At 43.8% G+C, this 14,409-nt stretch overlaps 1 protein-coding gene across 1 annotated transcript in view; it reads right to left on the bottom strand.

Moving 5' to 3' along the window:
* CASQ2 (calsequestrin 2 (cardiac muscle)) overlaps window positions 1–14,409 on the bottom strand; it is a 44,945-nt gene that overhangs the window by 20,886 nt on the left and 9,650 nt on the right. The window contains exon 2 of the mRNA XM_008580423.1: window positions 803–887. Within this exon, the coding sequence (XP_008578645.1) occupies window positions 803–887 (85 nt within the window). The remainder of the gene's footprint in view (window positions 1–802; window positions 888–14,409) is intronic.

Below are 14,409 nucleotides of genomic sequence, written 5' to 3'. Positions count from 1 at the left end.
TTTATGTACCTGAAGGTATTTATTGAACCACCACTAATCTTTTTTTTTCCCTGTGCTTACTACTCCGAATCCAATTAACCTTTCTTCAAAGGTCCTGTTTTATAATCTCCTGCTATTTTTTAATAGCAGAAAAAACCAAATGGGCAGTACCTGTGTATGGGTGTTTGAAAACTAGAGGAGCTACCTATATTCTCTCTCCTTGGGATTTTAGGGGTAAGGATCTTAAAGTGCACTTGCACTTAAGCATGACATATTGACATGAGAGATTACAACTTCCATTGTGTAGTCACTTAATCGTACCACACCTAAATGCTCCCTCTCATCCTTGGTGATAATGCCTAGCTAGCGGTCAGCCTCATATTTAGAAACCACTGGAGTCACTACTATTAGTGCTATCTTTTATTGGCTGCTTTGGCCAAGAGGCAAGGAAATAATAGGGGATTGAGGAAGAGATTTTAACTCTCTCAGAGAGATCACCACGGTGGTGAGATAGAGAAGCTGGCCTTTTAGCCTGCTGTAGGAGCTGGAAATAAAGGCTTGAATTTTTAATGTCAGTTTCTCCAGGAAGAACCCCCCTTTCCCATATGATATAAAGATATGTGACATGAGTGATTTGAAACCATTTAATTCATGCCTATGTTTACTTTTATGAAACTCTTCTCCAGCCCAAGACTAAGGTATGCAGGCTCACTCTATATTTATTTTAAAATAGTCCAATTATCATGCAAGAATAAATGCAACTGAACTTTTTTTTGCAAGATACATTTGTTATTTCTTGATACATCTCAAAAGTCATACTTACCCAGTTTCTTGGCGAGCTTGGCTTCTTTTTTTGCATCCACCATCACGAAGCCTATATCTTTATGTTCCAGGACCTGGGCCACAAGCTGAAGGGACAAATAGGAGGGTAAGCGGGCTGAGGGCAGAAAGATGGTCGAAAATATTACAGGATAATATCTGATTATTGACAGGAGGATCTTCCTCCATACATATTTCCTGTTACTCTGTGACCAATGCAAGCAGCAGCGCAGGGATTCTGTGTTTATCCCTTCAGGAGGATGACTCAGAAGAATGCTGAGAAACAAGCAGAGAAAATCAGAGGACCAGACCTAAGCTACTCACTTAATTCATCTTTTTCAAAATTGCCTTAGCTTTATTAGTTCCTTGGCATTTCCATATAAATTTCAGAATAGTCTTGTTTATACCTACCAAAAAAATCTTACTAAGATTTTGATAGAAATTGCATTACCTCTGTATATCTACTTGAAGAGAATAACATATTTACTATGTTGAATCTTCTAACTTATGAACATAGTATGTCTCTCCATGTATTTGATCTTTGATTTCTTTCATCAGCATTGCGTTCAACGTATAAGTCTTGTACAAGTTGTGTTAGATTTATACCTAAGTATTTATTTCAGCCATTGTAATGGTATTGTATTTTTAATTTTAGTGTCTATGTGTTTATTCAACGTATAAGTCTTGTACAAGTTGTGTTAGATTTATATCTAAGTATTTATTTCAGCCATTGTAATGGTATTGTATTTTTAATTTTAGTGTCTATGTGTTTATTGCTAATATATAGATATCAATTGATTTTTAAGGTTTACCTTGTATTTTGCAACCCTGCTGAACTCACTTATTAATTATAATAAGTTTCAGTTTTGGGTTTTTTTTGTAGATTCCTTGGGATTTTCTATTTAGACAATCGTGTTATCTGCAAATAGTTTATTTCTTCCTTTCCAGTCTGTTTGCCTCTTTGTTTCCTTATTGTGCTGGCAAGAACTTCCAGCACTATTTTGAATAAGAGTGGTAAGAGTGCCTTGTTCTCCATTCCTTGGTCTACAAGTGGAGTGGGGGGATAAGGGGGAAGGAGAGGAAGGTTGTGGATAATTGGGTGGGGAACTTGGGGTACAAATGCAATTTATGGTAATGGGTATACTTCCAGTATGAATCTGACCCTCACATCATGGACATGAGGGGTGACAATCAGCTTTGTATCTGATGAATATTCATAACCAATTTAAAAAAAAAAAAGAGTGCCTTGTTCTCTTACCTTGTTTTTTCTTTGTTTCTCAGTCTTAGGGATTTGTCTATTTTTCTTTTCAGTTCTATCATTTTTTGCATCACATATTTTGCAGTTCTACTCTTTGGTTCAGATACCTTTAGGATTTCTTGTCTTCCTGGTGGATTGATCTTGGGTCTTCTTGGCTCTACAACTTATACTATAAATCCCTCTACTTTCTGTTCTATACTTGCTTCCTTTATTTCCCTCTTTATTCCTATGTCTTCCTTAAATTTTCCCAGCATCTATGGCTTCTTGCTTAGATTTCCTCTTCTGTTACAGCTTCCTGAGGTCCCTCTTTGCCTATTCTCTCTTCTCTCCCTGACCTTCTCATCTGCTCCCCATTCTCTCTGGCTTCTAACCACTCCCTTCCTCCAAGGTTAAGGGTAGTGGGCAGAAGCACAGAGAGCTGCTCTGAGCAGTGACCCTGGTGATGGAGTGGAGGCAGGGAAAGGGGCAAGTAACAATTGATACTACCCTGCCCACCACTGGTGCAGTTTTCTTTCCCTTTTTGGATTTTGCTGGGACTAGGAAAGGCTTAGGATGAAAGGCATTATCATCAGTGTTTATGTTATGACTCATCTTGAGCTTTCCTGCAATGCCTAAACAGGCCAGTCTTTCTGCAAAGTAACTGGGCTTTAGTTTATTGCATTCAATCTATTAGACAAGGTTATTTTTGAATAAGTTTTCTGGCTTTCAGTGCAAGCCACTCTGTCCCATTTAGCACTATCGAAACCTTAACTTAACTGTTCCCTTGCCTACCATTCAAAGTCAGTAATGATGAGACCTAATAGCTTCATGATATAGTAAGTTTCCCTACTCATAGAGCATGAGCCTCTGACAGTGGTTCTTAAACTTCAGTGTTCATGAAAGTCACCTGAGGCACTGGTTAGAATGGGGCTTCCTGAGCCTCAGCTCCAGAGAGTACAGACTAGAGCTGGGTGGGGCTCAGGAATCCACATTTTTATAAACCGCACTACCACACCCCATGATTCTGACACAGCAGATCTCAAACCACACCCTAGAAAACACTGCTATAAATGGTTGTCAGTTTACCCAAAGTAATAGGGCATAGTGCTCTTCTCACTGTGACCCATGGGCCCATGCTTGACTCTTTGGCCCCTCGAACTTTGGCATAGGAGAAAAGTATTAATAATAGTAAGAATAACAAACAAGAGGGAAAATGAGAAATTAACTTTGAGAATTAAACAGAGAATTTAAATCTGCCTTCTAGGCATATGCCACCACATTTTGTTTGTTTATAGGTAGATGCAAATGTGTGCCTCTCCTAAGCCAGTAGAGCATAGCCTTCTGGTTACCATATTGATGTTTATATGTGGCTTTTGAAGATATACGAGTGGGAGGTGCTACTGCAAATGAACTCAGTTCTGTTCCTGATTTCCTGGTTAATGAAGCACAGCCAGTCGCTGTCCTGTGCCATGGGTGGATAGACACAGCAGGCTAATCCCGGATGGGCCGGGACCTCCCCCTCCTCAGCACCCTCACGCAGTCCTTGTAGCACCCCCGTCACTCTCGCCTCCCACCCTGATTAGGCCCTGAGCCTGCCTGCTTGAGCTCTGTCATCACTGACATCAGCCCTGGCATGCACCCTTCATGGGCCTGGGCTCCATGTGGCCAGGGCTGGAGCAACCTGAGTGAGCAGTGAGATGGGTGGGGAAACAGCTGTGGGGAAAGCCTGGGGTCTTCTGGGCTGATTTGTGACATGGCCAGGCCCTGAGGACCTGGAAACCCTGCTGGGCTGTGGGGCAGACAGGACACTGTTCACATCCCACACTTGGCTCAGACCTGCCTTGGCCTTTGCTTTGGCCCTAAATCTCCAGCACACACATTCCCTCCTCTCTTTCCTGCAACCCAGTCTCACTGCACTCTCTTAGGTTGCTGCCAGCCCTGGCCCAGCTCCAGGCTCATCTTTCACCCCATGCTCCTTCCTGGAATTCCAGCAGCACATCACAGAGACACAGCACTCTGGCAGTAGCTCTACAATTGTTAGTGGTGTGTAAGTCTCTTCTATATCATGATTCTTTTCTGCCCAAGGAGAGGACCCCATTTTGTGCTTCTTTTGTATCTTGCACATTTCCTTGAAGACACTCAGCATGTGTGGATGAATGGATGGATTGGCGTGAGTACTGCACAAGTTCAAGGGGCTGTCTATATCATGACTCTTTTCTGCCCAAGGAGAGGACCCCATTTTGTGCTTCTTTTGTATCTTGCACATTTCCTTGAAAACACTCAGCATGTGTGGATGAATGGATGGATTGGCGTGAGTACTGCACAAGTTCAAGGGGCTGTGAGCCTAAGAGGCAAGAGGCAATTGCCACTAAACACAGTGACAAAGGGTTACATATATGAGAAGAAAAGATAGAGTCAATATGCCTCGTAAATTCCCAGAAAACTGGAACACTGTTTTCAGATGTGATTGTGATTTTCTCCTGTTGACTTATAACCGTTCCTCTGCTGATTTTGTTTGTTTGCCTGGTTACCTGTCAGTCTTGGCTGTTGTCAGAACATTCAAGAGAATGGGGTTGTCTCTTATCAGCTGTTTGTGCACAGCCCCTGGACACTGCACAGTGCTAACTCCTTCCAGAAACTTTAGATCTGCTTTGACCATGGCTGATTCTTTTGAGTACAGAAATAATTTTTTTAAAAAGTTCTATGTAAATAATATACATAATTCAGTAGTGAAGAAGTGGATATTTATAGCACATCCTTATTCTCTTTTTTAATATTGTAGTCTACAGGTAGCTATAGCACCACTGTTACCTCTGTAATGTTGAGGTCCAGGAAGATCTCATTTTCAAATGAATAAATTACCCAGGGATAGTATATCCCACTAGTTAAAAGCACACTTTTTAAAAAAGTTCTATGTAAATAATATGCATAATTCAGTAGTGAAGAAGTGGATATTTATAGCACATCCTTATTCTCTTTTTTAATATTGTATTCTACAGGTAGCTATAGCACCACTGTTACCTCTGTAATGTTGAGGTCCAGGCAGATCTCATTTTCAAATGAATAAATTACCCAGGGATAGTATATCCCACTAGTTAAAAGCACAGGGCTTGAGATCAGAGACATGGATTCCTGACTTGGTCACAAGCCGGTGCTGTGACTCCATGGCAAAATGTGGACAGTAAAATATCTATTTCAAGGGCTATTTTGAAGATTAACTTAGATAATGCATGTAAAGTGCTTGGCACAGCTTTTGGCATGCAGTAAGTGTTTAATAAATGTTAGATTATCTTCTTAATATTATGCCAGTTGAATAGGGTTCTGGTTCTTGCGCCAATTCAAAAATACCAAAGCCTAAAGTATCACCATGGAAGGAGCACAACAATCATTAATTGAGGACCTACTATGTTACGGTACTGAGCAAAACAAACACATGGAAGACGTGTCAGCTTCAAGGACCTTTTGATTTAATGAGGGAGGAAGCTAATGAAAAATTAGCTCTTGGTGTTAAAGGACTAGGACAGAAAACAAGGGCTGTGGAGGCTTAAAGAGAGAGCGAGCTCATGAGTGGGGAGGTGAAATCACAAAGAGCCCGGTGGGCTGTGATACGTCCTATGGATTTCATTTTCATGTGCTCAGGATGAATCGAAAAATCCCTGATATGGCTGGCAGGCTATGCACGGTTGGCCACACCTGCCTTTCCAGCCTCATCTGGGGTCACTCCACAATACAATCTTCTTTAGTTAGTACAAGCTTCTTTAGTTCCTCAAAACATGAAGATCTTTCCTGCACAGGAGCACCTCCTTCAGCTGTGCTCCCCCTGCAGAGGATGCCTTGTTCTCATTCACATCAAGGCACCACAGCATGCTCTGCTTCCACGTGCGCCCTTCCCTCTATCTGGAAGACCCTCCTCCCCACCCTCTGCCAGCTCCTGCCATCCTTGAAGTCTACACTCACATGTCAATTCCTCAGAAAGCTCTCCCTGACTCCCAGTCTCAATTGCGTGCCGTTTTACCCTTGGTCATAGCACCTGTGCTTTTCCCTTTCTCAGTTTGCAAGCACACATCACCTTCTGTGATTGTCTATCAGCTGTCCATGTATAGCTTGTTTTTCTCCCTATGCTCTCTCTAGCATCTACTATAATACCTGAGCAGACTCAAAAAATATTGGTTTCTTCAATAAATGAATGAATAAAAGGGGAGGCTGCTTGGAAGAGAGAAGCCCTGCTAAATCTTAAAAGGAGTGTGGGGTTGGGCAGAAGGGAGCAGCAAGGGCCCCCTGGAAGAAGCACTGGCGTAAGCGAAGGTCTGGAGGTGGGCATGTGTGGGGCGCATAGGAGAACACACTCACAGACTTGAGCAGTGGGCTTGTTTTAGGAGCTGAAAGGAGTCCTGTGTTTAAGGGACTCCTTTAGAAGAAAAGTGTGAAATACTTTGAATATTAGGACTGGAAGTTCTGATTTGGGAGCTGTTTGAGTAGACCAATATGACTAATTCAAGGGCAGGGTGGATCTGAGGGCACAGACCAGACAGACAGAAGAGTGGAAGGGAAAGGTGGCCAGTTGGGAGGCTGATGCCATTGTGTGAGTAGGAGATGGCTCTGGCCTCAGACTAAGGTAGTGGCAGTGGGAGGAGAAGTAGTTTCTGCAGGTGACATTACAAGTTGAGTACCAGTCAGACCTGGTAACTCCTCAGCTTTGGAGAAAGAAGGGAGGGAGACCACAGGAGAGGAGGACGAGATATGATTCCAGGGTCTCCAGCCAGGGAATGGAGTGAAGGACACACAGTGACGTCAGGAGGGCATGCCAGAACTGGGCAAGCTCCTCAGCGTGCACACAGATGCGGTGAGCTCACGGCCAGAAGTCCAGCCAAGAGCTGGAGGTGCGACTTCGTGCTTGGGGGAGAGGAGCTCAATGGAGCTGTGGAAGCGAGAGGTAGAGGCATGCGGGTGGGTGACATCTCCGGAGGCAAGTGTGCAAGAAGCCACAGGGTCAAGGGCTGGCTGTCTTGGAGGCAAGAGCAAGAAGAGCCAGCCCTGTAGGCAGAGAGGAACTGCTGGGGAAATAGGAGGGGGAAGGATCCTAGAGTCACGGCTCCAAAGTCATGGAGCAGGTGATCATATCAAATGATGCAGGGAGTTGAGGAGAGGTGGGACCCCCATGAGGCCTCTCACTTCAGGACTGGTAAGTCACGGGTGACCTTTTAGAGAAGCACTAGGACAGAAGCCAAAGCACTGGGAGTTAAACCGTTGAGTGGGTGGCAAGGACATGTCAGAGCAGGTGGAGATCACTTGCTCAAGAAGTTTGCCCATGAAAGGAGGGGTAAACACACAACAGTGAGGGGGCACGCTCCCTGTTCTGTGTGACTGTCCCTGGCCTCAGAGGACAGCTCATCCAATACAGCTGCACATGTCTTTCTAAGGACAGTCCCTTTGGAAGATTTAGCCCTAATCCAGGGGAAGAGGCAGAAAGTTATACTTGTACCACTTCTCAAGAACTGTCTCTGTGGAGGAGAAAAATTAATTTACTTCATGGTCAGAGGGAAGGTGGGAGACAGTAAAGAAAAAGGAGATAGTGACTTATTGAAGGGAGGTGGGTGGGGCTTACTTCAAGAATCTGAATTTAAAAAAAAAATTAGAACTTAGCAGCCTGTGGGAAACGTCACAGATCTCTGCTCAAAGTGAATGCCCCTTAGGTCAGTCATTAAAAATACCCTGGCTGCAACCCTGCTCTTTCCACGTAAGCCAAGAGCCAAATGGCTGTTTTTACCCACTGTCCCTGATACCATCTGGTGACATGTCAAGCAATTCAACAACTGTGTGTCCTCCTCTGAAAGCGGAGAGCTGACGTTTATCTCCGGTAATCTCCTGTCACTTTCTGCAGTCCTCAAATTAGGCCTGGGCTATGTATAGCTGGGGCGGTTGGCATGTGATGCGTCCCTGAAGGAGGCTGGCTGAGGGAATGGAGCAGGCATTTCATGGGACTCAAGTGAATATTGGGGCATCATGGGACGGGGATGGGTGGTCTCTGAAAGAGCCGTGGGGGAGAGGGAGTCGTTGATTGTTTTTATTGGCACTTTTGGGACTATCACCTCGGTCAATGCCAAGGAAGAGATCCAAGGAACGATGCTCTGTGTTCTTTCCGCTCTACCAGGCGGAGCGGCTGTATAACAGCAACAGCAATAAAAATAGCATTTATTGGGTGCTTACTATATGTCAGCTACAGCTACAGCTACTTTACATGAATTATCTTACTGAATTTTCACAAAACTCCCATGAAGTAGAGGCTTGCAGATGAGAAAATGGAGGCACAGAGAGGTTAACTAGCTTACCCAATACTACTCAGCACTTAAACTACCCAGCTGGGATTCCAACCCCAAGACTCTGGCTCCAGGGCCCAAGTTGTCATCCATCACACTCTACCCCTGCACCTGGGCCTCAGAGGGACCTGGGCCTGAATCCTGACTCTGCTGTTTATCAGCTGGGAGTCTCTGAGCAGGTCACAACTCATCTGATCTTTAATTTTCTAATCTAAAAACATGAGATCTAACTTTGCAGGAGTAACATGTATACGAGTACTTAGTGAATGTTTGTCCCCCATCAATTCACTACAGGGCAAACCTCATCATGCCAAGCCAGCAATTCTAGAACCTGAGCACACATCGGCATGCCCTGGAAGGAAGGCTGGTGGAAACACATATTGCTGGGCCCACCCCAGAGGTTCTGATTCAGCAGGTCTGGGAAGGGACCCAGGAATTTGCATTTCTGATCAGATCCCACATGCTGCTGAGGCCACTGGCCTTGATCTCACATACTGAGAACCACTGCTGTACAGCAATTTCTAAAATATAATCACAATCTTTTACTGTGCAGCATCTTGTCATATCCAAACTGACAGAATGAGGGAGTCTGTCCCTGGAGGCCAGGTTTTCTGTTTAGTTTTTTTTGTTTGTTTTATACTAAAAATATTTGTTGCAATGGGATTTTAGAAAAATGGATTTGACTAACACAAAGCTAGGCCATGTCCTTTTCCAATTTTTCTCAACAGAATTCTGTGTCCGAAAGCCTGTGAAAATACAGGCTGGCAGCCCAAACCCTCTGGTAGCCCCCTCCCTCCAGCTGTCCCTGGGCAATGGGATTTTAGAAAAATGGATTTGACTAACACAAAGCTAGGCCGGCCATGTCCTTTTCCAATTTTTCTCAACAGAATTCTGTGTCCGAAAGCCCGTGAAAATACAGGCTGGCAGCCCAAACCCTCTGGTAGCCCCCTCCCTCCAGCTGTCCCTGGGAAAGAGCCCCACACAGTAGTCGATGCCTTTCTGGAGCCAGAGAGGGATCATCCCGTTTTAAACTAACCTTCCATGGGCTGGTACTCTTCATTTAGAAAAAGGGGGCTGGGAGTGCTTCAGCTCATGGGGAGATCTCCTAGGTGTAAACTAATGACCAGACAAAGAGATCTTTGACTTTCCTCTTCCACAGCAAACATTAAAAAGCAGGAGAGGAACCTGTCACTGCTTGGCTGAACTTTATGAAATGTCTGACTAGTGTTTATTTTCATAGCATCTACTAATGAGAACAAGTACCAGGGACAACTAACTTGGGTGGAGAGTGGGAGCTGTCAATGTGCTTTCAAATACATGAAGATTTCAAAAGCAGCCCTTTCCCAACTTTCCCAAGCATTAAATGTGTTCTGATCACTGTACACGTCACCTCTTCTATCTTCATAAGAGCCCTGTGAGAAAGGTTATTGTGGCTTATGTTTTACGAAGGAAGTGCCCAGCCTTGAGGAGTTAAGTGTCCTGCCTTCAGCCACACAGCTAGTGCAAGGACTCAGACCCAGCTGGGTCTAACACCCTAGCCTGAGCTCCTTACACTGCTAGACTCTCTTGCCGGTTACCCCTTATGTGTTGTATGCACCTTCTCTGTCTAGTCCGGGGGACACTCTCATTTCCTTCATAAATAAATCAGGTGTGTGTGGTCAGGCTAACTCACAGTTTGGTATCCTAGCCAGGGTGGCTGCATGTGTTGGTGTAATGTAGAGGCAGGTGAGTGTGTAAGGAAGTACCTGTTGGCTGGCATGGCCCACCCAGCACATAGCAGATGGTGAGGAGAAGCCTGCCTGGCTTGCAGCACCTGGGCAGCAGGCAGGTGTTCCTGGAGCCAGGCACTGTGAGCACTCAGAAGCGGCTCTGGCCTGTGCAGCCCATCTCATTGCAAGATGGTGAGCTGGACAGTTTTCCGTGTGGCTGTCCAGACAGAACAGCTTATCTGCATCACTCAGGCCTACCCCATCCAGTTCACAAAACAGGGAAGCCTCAGATGCTTCTTTGAACAGGTTTAGTACTTCAGGGGGCTGGCTTTCTAGATGGAACAAGTTGTTTTAGATACGTGTTAAGGTTAAGCGGATAATTGTATAAAAATACTCCACACCAACCAGTAAAGCTCCACCTGCAAGAGAGCAGGGCTGCTGATTTTAAAGAAGAATCTTGTGATTCTGAAATAGATTCTATTCCTCACTTTTTATTTTACTGCTTTATATTACAATAGCCCTTATCAGTTTCCATAATGGTGACTTTCACGATCATCATTTAGAAACATATAACTCTGGGAGGAGGTCTACTCAGGAACACAATGGCTAGGTATTCTATGTGGGCTTGAGTGTTACTGAGGGTTTTTGGGGTGGGAGTAGTAAGAGAAGAAGGTTGCAATGGTCTAAAAACTTCTGAATCAACAGTGTATTTTCCACTTTGTAAAATGTTAAAATTTCAGGAGAGAACAGACCTATGGTTACTAGAGATAGGAAAGGGGGAGGGGGTGGGTTTTAGGGAGAAATTGGGTAAGGGACACAAAGAATAATTACGATTTGTAATGATGAACATGCTAATAATTCTGATCTGATCATCACATATCTTACATGAATACCGACAGAACTCTGTTCTTCGTAAATATGCATAAGCAGTTATGTTTAAATTAAAAAATGAATTAAAAAAAAGAAAATCCAGAGTACACTAAAGATACTTGTCCCTTCTTAAGTTGGCACCGCTTACAAACACGAAGCAATCCTTTCCAGCTGTTCCTTGGTGTAGAAAAATGAATTAAAAAAAAGAAAATCCAGAGTACACTAAAGATACTTGTTCCTTCTTAAGTTGGCACCGCTTACAAACACGAAGCAATCCTTTCCAGCTGTTCCTTGGTGTAGTGGAAGGACCATGACATTTGAAACCAAATAGATGTGGGTTCAAATCTTGCTTCATGCTGTGTTATTTTATAGCTTTGTGACTCTGAACCATTTTTACTTAATTCTCTGGCTCATTTCTCTGTCTGTAATATGAGAATATGTTGTAAGAATTAAATAAAATAACATATGTAGAGCATCCGTATTGGGCACGGTTTATGGTATGTTCATAATAAGTGCTATTTCCTTTCTTCTCCTTCCCCTCCTGTTCATTCAACATCTGTTCAACAAATACTGTTGACTACCCACTGAGTCAGATACTGATCTAGGTGCTGAGGGGTGCGGCAATGAATAGAACAAAGTCCTCGCCTTTGTGCATTTGACATTCTATAAGAGTGTCGGAAAATATGCAATATGTCAGCCAGATACAACGGAGAGAAATAAAGCAGAGTAGAGGAGGTAAAAGGAGTGCCTGGAGAGTGTGATATATACAGGTGGTCAGGAAGACAACTTCTTTGATAAGGTAACATTTAAGTATAGACCTAAAGGAAGTTAGTTCTCCGCATTGACAAAAGAGAAACATCTCCTTAGATATAAAGGGCCATGCCATCTGCATCTTTGTAAGTAAGATGAATATTTGATGAATAAACAAAAGAATGAATATTTCCATTCAGGTGTTCACAAGACTTAGTTTCACATAAACACTCTATAAACACTCACTCACCAGTTTGCTCTGAGAAGCTTTCCCACAGTTCCCTATCTAACATCTTAACATCTTAGTATCCGCATTCACATACCTGCAGGGTTCTCAGATTTGCTGCCTCTTTTGGGGGGAAAGGGCAACATACCACAGCAACCACATAGATGCATGTCTTCTCTTTCCAAAAGTCCATCCTGGACCCAGACCTACTCGTACTTAGAAGGGCACCTTCTGATTTAGTCTCAGAAAACCAGGCAATTCAACCGGAAAGCTTCTCGAGTAAGGCTTCTCAAATGATCAGATCACTCCCTTCTAAGGAGGTTCAAAGTATTAATCATTGCCTGAGGAAGTGATCAGCTGGAGAACCCTGGGAGGCATGGCTTAGTCAGAGCAGACCTGAATCCCTGCACCCCCAGAACCAATTTAACATCCAGCATCTCTCCAAATCAGAGGTATACTGACAGGTCCAATATCATTCAGGAGAGTCACCAGACCAAAGGTCAAACAGGTGCAACATGATTCTGGTCATTTGGAAAATTTCTCCAACTCAATTGACCGGAACAGTGCTTTGCAAACTTCATTGTGCCTACAAATCACCCAGGAATGCTATTGAAATGTAGATTCTGATTCTGAGATGGGGCCTAAGATTCTTCATTCTAACATGCTCTCAGGTGATGCTGCTGCCACTGGTCAGAGGTCCACATTTTGAGCATCGAGGCTCAAGTGGTCCTCAAACTTGGCTGTGCATTAGAATTATCCAGGGAGCCTTTAAAAATTGTAGCATCTGGACATTGCTCCTTATCTCATGACCAATTAAACCAGTATTTGGGGAGATGAAACCCAGGCATTTGTGTTTTAAAAAACTCCTCAGGTGATTCCAGTATGAGGCCCAAGCTGAGAACTACTGCAATTGGCTAAGAACATGTTCAAAAGTTCAAGTGACAGGTAAAAGGAATTCACATTTGACAAGCACCAGCTTTATTCCAAGGACTCAATTAGGCATTCTACATAGATGAACTTCCTCAATAGTAACTGACATTACAAAATAATAACACCTGAGTCTTGAACATCTTGTAATTTTATGAGAAATTCTTACTCACTTGCTTTCATTTAATTCTTTCAATTCATTGAGGTAGAAACTATACCATTGATTTTATAGATGAACATAATGAGATGACTATCTGTGACTTGTCCAGGATCAGTTAGTCAGTGAATGGAAGGGAAGTTCAGGTATCCTGACCTCCTGTTGTCTGCTTTTCCCAAGCACTGCTACCTCATCTGAGGATGGACACATGAGGATGATCATGTTCTTAAGGTGCACACAAGCATCCTGCCTGTGATGCTGGGCATGTTGCAGAGTCTGCAGAGGCTGTGATCATTGCCAGCTAAAGACTACTTTTCACTGACACAAAGATTGATTAGGAGACTGAGACCTAAACAAAGGAGTGGAACTCAGTCTGTTAGAGGCCTTGGCAGACACAGAGCAGCAGCATCAAGAGACTCACCAGGGCCGAGCCTGTGGTGCACTCGGGAGAATGCGGCACTGGGAGCGCAGCAGCGCTCCCGCCGCGGGTTCGGATCCTATATAGGGATGACTGGTGTGTTCATGGCACTCACTGGCTAAGCGCGGTGCGGCCAGTCTCAAAAAGGACAAAAAAAAAAAAAAAAAAAAAAAAAAGAGAGAGAGAGAGACTCACCAAACAGCTGCAGAACCCAGTGGTCTACATTTCTGTGGATGATGGAACCAGCACCCCCCTTCCCTATAGGGCCTAATAATCTGTGCTAGAATCACAGTCTAAAAATTATTGGAAAGTAATCTTTATACCAACACTGGAAAATTGGTCATAACAGTAACCCTTCTTGCTGGTGGATAAGCCATTTCCAATACTTTTTAGGTAGTGGTCCTGCCATGTAATACCCAAGAGGGCTTGGGAGAGAGACCCTGGGTAGGTCATGTATGGATAGCAGCAGAGTATCCCCACAGCCTCTGTATGGTGAGCTAAACTGAGACTTCCTTAAGCAGGAAGAGCAGAATCACCCCACACAGAAGACACCAAGGAGCAGCCTCAGACCTTGAACTCTAGCTGCAGCTTGTTGAAAAACAATAGGAGCAAGAAGTCAATTCATGTTCAACGACCGAGATGATGAGGCTATTGCTGTGCCTAGACCCCAGATTGCCTGCCAGTCCAATGTTGCTTTGCTTCCCACAGATTTGCTGCCCCTTTTCCCCTGGGTGACAGAGCTGCCAAAGATTACTCAAAGCCCATCTCTTTTGAGCAGTGAGGAGCCCCAGAAAGGGGTTAATATCCTAGAACTTCCTCAAGTGCAAGGCATTTCTTCCATTTGGGAAATTAACCATGAATTGGGGTTCTCTTCCTGCATTTATTCTCCAGACCCAGAAGTTACAGGAAGAGACATAGGTGGGGTTTTGCTAAGTACACTTTAACAAGTTTTACAATAGAAGATGGTAACATTCAGTAAAAACAAGTCAGATGACATTCT

This window comes from Galeopterus variegatus, unplaced genomic scaffold, assembly GCF_000696425.1.
Source record: "Galeopterus variegatus unplaced genomic scaffold, G_variegatus-3.0.2 Scaffold2086, whole genome shotgun sequence".
In the NCBI taxonomy this organism is placed as follows: Eukaryota; Metazoa; Chordata; class Mammalia; order Dermoptera; family Cynocephalidae; genus Galeopterus; species Galeopterus variegatus.
This window is presented reverse-complemented; position numbering and strand designations above follow the sequence as displayed.